Source organism: Triplophysa dalaica, chromosome 18 (assembly GCF_015846415.1).
Source record: "Triplophysa dalaica isolate WHDGS20190420 chromosome 18, ASM1584641v1, whole genome shotgun sequence".
NCBI classification, from domain to species: domain Eukaryota; kingdom Metazoa; phylum Chordata; class Actinopteri; order Cypriniformes; family Nemacheilidae; genus Triplophysa; species Triplophysa dalaica.
Window position 1 is genome coordinate 11,765,962 of NC_079559.1, and position 6,414 is coordinate 11,772,375.

The 6,414-nt window shown below is 39.4% G+C and overlaps 1 protein-coding gene across 1 annotated transcript; it reads left to right on the forward strand.

The window, feature by feature from the left end:
- The first annotated feature begins 3,631 nt into the window (after positions 1–3,631).
- Positions 3,632–5,168, forward strand: htr1aa (5-hydroxytryptamine (serotonin) receptor 1A a). Its single transcript, XM_056729551.1, has one exon. It carries the CDS (start codon positions 3,747–3,749, stop codon positions 4,947–4,949), a length of 1,203 nt encoding a protein of 400 aa, XP_056585529.1. The 5' UTR covers positions 3,632–3,746; the 3' UTR covers positions 4,950–5,168.
- Positions 5,169–6,414: the final 1,246 nt, after the last annotated feature.

Consider the following 6,414-nt stretch of genomic DNA (forward strand, 5'->3'; position numbering starts at 1 on the left):
CATTACTTTTTTCTTCTGTTGAACACAAAAGAAGATATATTGAGAATGTATTTTTGTCCATACAAGTCAAGGGGTTCGATGTTATCAACTTTCTTCCAAATATCTTCTTTTGTTCTCTGCAGTCATGCAGGTTTGGAATAACATGGGGCTGAGCAAATGTTTATTTTACCACTAGATTGACAAAAGCTGCCCTCTGCTGGAAAATTATCTATTTTGAGCAAATCATTCATTCTTTAGTTGAGCTTGACAACACAGCAACAGATGGTGTTTCTACATTGTACTTTATTCAGTTAATACACCTATACAGTATTGGCACTGATGCTGAAACATTACAATGAAAAATATAGAATTAATATATCTCACATACTTAATTATAAAGTATAACAATCTCTCTCTCTCTCTGTGTAACTATCTCTCTCTCACTCTTTCTCTCTCACTATCTCTCTCTCTCTGTGTGCGTGCATGGCTTTGTTTTTATAATACACACCAACTCATGGGGACTTGTGTCGTTCAGTACAATTTATAAGGGTATGATTGGTACTGGACTATGTTTTAAAAATCAAAAATCAAACCTCAGGAGTGACAAATGCATTCAACAGCAATGTGAAACACTGACAGCATGGCAAGACACATAAAAACTGATAAAAATCCAAGGTAATCACATAAAATATTTTAAATACATCCACAAATATGACTGCGACCGGTTGCATAAAGGAATTTATGTGTAATTTCCCCTTCAGTGTGCCCTTAAATATACCTTAAATTTGACTTAAGGTATTCTCCTATTGTCTATAGTAAAGTGAAATCACCCCTTAAGTGTCACACTTAAGGAAAACACTTAAGGTGCTTTATGGAACCATGCCCTGGTGCATTGCATAAAAGTGAATATGAACTTGTTTTCTTTGCAGTATTCGATGTTTGGAAAAATATTTTCTGTTATTTTGACCTGTTTCTCCTGTTTTTGTTTTCAGCAAATAAATGCAAAAACTGTTTTCATTTGAAATTTTGGAAAAATATTGTTAGTAGTTCACAGAATGATCAAAAATTATGATTATACCGAAACCAATACATACTGTATATATATATATATGTACATATATAAATAGTGAATTCAGAAAAATAATTTTCCACGGCTAAATATGTTAAAATGCATTATTACAATTCATTTCAAATGAATTTCAATTCAATGATTCATCCATCCTTGTGAATCTGGATTCCTTTTCTTATTAGTTATACTATTAATTTAAATATATACAATCACAGCAATTTCTCTTTGTTACATAAATACAACTTATCTTTCCCCCTTTCACTGTTTGTACAAGACTGTGTTATGTCTGTGTTAATGTGTCACCTGCTCATTCTCGTGCAGCTGACTCTGTCTGCTACGTTCTCTTCTCTTCTGTCTTCTCCTCAGACTCATAAGTCGTCTTCTCTCTCTCTTACTCAGCCTGCGTTCCCTGGTGGGAGTGGGCGTAAGCAGGGATGAAGCCACGCTGAGCTGTGATGTAGCTCCGCCAGTCTGCTCTCCAACCTCGTGTTCCTCTTCAGAGCTGCTCAGAAACATCAGATGAGCTCTGCGGTTGAAAGGCCGATCCTCTGGAGAAATCTGAGAGCCTCTAATAATATTTGACTCGAGAGGTTCTGGTCTGGTTCTACTAGAAAGCGTGTTGGTTCTGTCATGGGGAGTCTGAGCAGGTGGGCTAGTCCTTCGGCGTGGGGAAGATTGGTGTCTGGACCTAAGCATATGCTCTACTATGATACGACGCTCTGGATCAAGTAGATTACAGTCCAAGCTAAGAGCCTTCCTGTGGGCTAGTCTGACACCAAGCGTGGCCTTGTGCAGGGGTCTGACCTCTAAGCACAGAGCTTCAGCCGTATATTCAAGATTCCCTCGGCCATGTGAGTCCATCTCCAAGAATGAACAACTCAGTGTTGAAGATATCCCCCACCTCACCCAACAAGTCTACATTCACTCCGCACCAGAACAGAGAACATTTAGGCTGACAACTGAGGCCCAGATGAGCAGGAACATACTGGCCCCCGAGGCATTTGCTCTGATGACAATGGCAAAGCCCCCTAAATAATGGCAGTTCAGCGGCACAATTGTTCACAGGACCTACAGAATTTAAATAAGCAACAAAGAATGCATTGTGTTATAAGACTGAAAACATTTGGAGAAATAACTAGACCAACCTTTTCAACAGACAAGGTCAGCTCTTTTTCTCTGAACAGCACATGAGCGACATGCTGAAAGATCGTATAAGACACTGGTATTAATTTTGTAATTCATTTATGCCTACATTTTTTTGTACAGTAACAAATGTTATTTTTTGCGTTGTACATGTTTGTAAGAATAGTTTAGAATAACTGAATGGTGAATCATTTCAAATTTTCCCTTTTTTTAATCTGTTTGTGTTTTATGTGTGTTTAATATTGTGCCCTTGTGTATAGCTGTTTTGCGATAGTGTAAACAGTGTAAAGCACTATACAAATAAACGTGAATTGAATTGAATAATGTAAACAGCTTCAAGTCTCACTCAACCCACGTGCTATATAGGTGGCACTGCAATCTTTAAGAACAGTACTACGATTTAGTACTATAAGAATTTAATTAATTGTCATAATGCGCAAAATAATTGTGAAATATGGACATATACGATTAACGACATTGTTGATAAATGGAAGCTTAATGGGTTACACAGTAATATCATTTTAATGTAATTTCTCATTAATTATCATTCAAATGAATGTACTGTAAGCTTTTATAAGAACTATTCACTAATGATCAATTATATAATGTTGTAATGTTTGCGAACGTGATCAATGTCAGTATTATTAGAACCACATTTCCGTGGTTCGCTTTCATAAAGCAAAAGTTGTAAAATGAACGACAAAAACTAGATGAGTATTTATGTCACATTGCCAGCAGTAAACGAGGTGAAAGAGGTAAACATATATGTTGCGAGTGATTTGAATCGGGTCCCGTTATCACGCTGTCATATGTTCTTTCATCTTTATTGCCATATTCTCACCAGATGGCAGCAAATTTCCGTTCTGGTAACACGGGAGCTGTCCGTGGTGCTGAACGTGCAGTTTCTGACGTATTCGACAAACAAAAAGTTCTGCATTTTTGCAATTATTTAATGAATCATTAAAACAGCGACAATATTTAAAGCAGTGTCATAATTGACATCAGATAACACTTGGTACAATTTTTGTAAAGAACAAAAACAACATTAATACTTTTTTTTCACTTAATATTTGTTCACCAGAATAAAATGAGGAACATATGTGTGCATCTAATGTGGAAAAGCAAACCTATGTTAGCATTTTAAACGTAGCACAACTAATAAAAATAATTTGCCCTTAACAGAAACAGACAGGCGTGTGCTTCCACAACTTGTGTGCAAAGCAACTGTTGAACATTTGGTTTATCTCAGAACAAGTTTCAAGGGAAAAGCTCATACGTGAAGAACAACCTACTTTAAATCTTTGCACACAGACGTATAGCTGCTCGACAAACCGCTGTGCAGAAGTGCGCGCGCCAACCTCTCAGCCATCTCTGACGCAGTCAGCAGGACTCGTATAAATGAATTCACTTCGTCACCGGGCGCCAATGATAGCAGCTCTAGTGTGCAGCAGTTCCTGAGCCCACAGACCGCCATGCGTCTTCAGAGCAGCGAGGTGACGCTGGACAGACACACTGGCGTAAGACACTGTCTCTGAATACTGTGACCGCTCTCACCATGGAGAGTTTCAACAACACCACAGAAACCCACGAGTCGAATGAGAACGCGACGATAGTTAGTGAAGTTACACTGAGTTACCAAATAGTCGCCTCGCTTTTTCTGGGTGCGTTAATTCTGTTTGCCATATTAGGAAACGCGTGCGTAATTGCTGCCATCGCCTTGGAGAGATCGCTTCAGAATGTGGCCAACTATCTCATCGGTTCCTTGGCTGTCACAGACCTCATGGTGTCGGTGCTGGTACTACCCATGGCGGCCCTGTATCAGGTTTTGAACATATGGACACTTGGACAAGAAATATGCGACCTGTTCATATCTCTAGACGTCTTGTGCTGCACATCTTCCATTCTGCACTTGTGCGCAATTGCTTTGGACAGGTACTGGGCGATCACTGATCCCATAGACTACGTGAATAAAAGGACACCCAGAAGAGCGGCTATCTTGATCAGCCTCACCTGGCTTATAGGATTTTCCATTTCAATTCCGCCAATGTTGGGTTGGAGGAAGCCGGAGGACCGGGCAGATCCCAACGCGTGCACTATCAGCCAAGACCACGGGTACACCATCTATTCAACTTTTGGAGCTTTTTACATCCCGCTCATTCTTATGTTGGTACTCTACGGCAGGATATTCAAAGCGGCGAGGTTTCGAATAAGGAAAACGGTCAAGAAAACTGAGAAAGTATCGGATAAATGCCTCAGCGTGTCTCCGGCGTTGTTTCCGAGGAGGGCGAACGGCGAGGTGAGCAAAACCTGGAGACGAAGCGTGGAGCCCCAGCCATGCGTGTGCGTAAACGGAGCGCTGAGACACGCGGAGGACGCAGAATCGGTCGAGATCACAGAAGTCCAAAGCGTCTCCAGAAACCACCTTGCACTGCCAAACAACCCACAGCCGTGCTTCGAGAAAAGACACGAAAAAAACACAGAAGCGAAGCGCAAAGTGGCTCTGGCAAGAGAGCGCAAAACGGTCAAGACTTTGGGAATCATTATGGGTACGTTCATTTTCTGCTGGCTGCCTTTTTTTATAGTGGCGCTTGTTTTGCCTTTCTGTAAAGACTGTTTTATGCCGGAGTGGTTGGGGGCAGTCATTAACTGGCTCGGATACTCCAACTCACTGTTGAATCCCATCATATACGCGTACTTCAATAAAGACTTTCAAAATGCATTTAAGAAGATTTTGAAATGCAAATGTATTAGACAGTGAACTCTGAGGATCTGCTTCATCTCATCAAAAATGCTATTTAATGGATGCTGATACTGTTAAATGACTAATCAGTTCCAGGGACATAAAAGGACAGAACCGCACAAGAAGAGGTAGAGCTCTGTCCTTGTGTATATGTTTATCTGTGAAGTTTTTTTGCTTCCTCAACAAACTGTGCATATAGCCTAACACTGGATGGATTCAGATGAAAGACAAGGACTGTCAGACCACAATTATAAATTAAATCTTAAAATCTTAAATGTTGCATTCAACAATAAAGTCCTTAATAAAACCAGTCTGGTTTCTCTATATTATTATGGAAGCCCAGAGTAAGGCACCTTTCTCAAAATGAGCAGTGTGTGGGATTTTAAGTGCACACATATCAAGGTTCAGCACATAATTTGTGTAGACAATGTGATGCAATTATTCCTGTTCCTTCTGTTTTCTTGGCAGTTTTATTCTATTTAAGTGTCCTTGAAATACAAAATAAATATATTGATCACACAAAACGGATTGTATCTGAATCACTTTAATTATGGACAGAAAAAGGTACGGCTCACAGTGTCATTGCTCGGAAATGTGTTTCTATGATGATTTCTAAACCACACCGATTCAGTTGTCATAGTTAAAATGGCACAAAACGATTATAGTTTGAATCAAACTTGCGGACATGTGTGGTTAGCTTTTTACAGACAAATCTAATTTACATCAACTAATTAAAATAAAAACAAGATTTCAAAGTAAAGCAATATAAAGTTAAAGTTTTGCACTTGGTGACAGTTGGTATCAGAGCTTTGGAGAGCACACAATGATTAGTTTGCCTCAGGCACAGCTAGACCAATACCCATGGGCCTTCTGTACCTCTGATAGTGCAGTCATGCCACGCTCCATCACACCAGCATCTTAAGACCCTTAAATCTGTAAATCCAAAAGCAAAGCAATTGTGATTAAAAATGAAAACTCCTCAGTGGATTCTGAAATGGTTTGAAGTCTAATACCCTCGATCAATTCTGTGATAAATAACAGCTATCGATACAGAATTCCTTGCTAATATCTCGGTTGGAATCTCTTCATTCCAACTCCTTCTCCAGTGACATTTCGTGTTCAGTGGTCACATGCACAGCGTGATAGAAAATGCAACAATGGAAAAAATGTTACTATTACTGTACATCATGTAGCTCTGCCCACACAGAACCTTGGCAAAATGTTAAAAAAAAACGATAAATGGAAGAGTTAGTACTGAATGTAATGTTATTTATCCTACATTTGAAAATGTGCCTTTTCACTAGCATAACGCCATTTGCTAATTGGATATTGGGTATGACCACAATGCACTCTGGGTAATATCTGCTGTGGGAGTGAAAACATTTGCTGACTCACTCCTTTAATCCGCCATCGTTGGTTAAAGGGACCATGAACTCATTTCACTTATTTTCATTTGTGTATTTTTTTTAAATGGTCCATCATC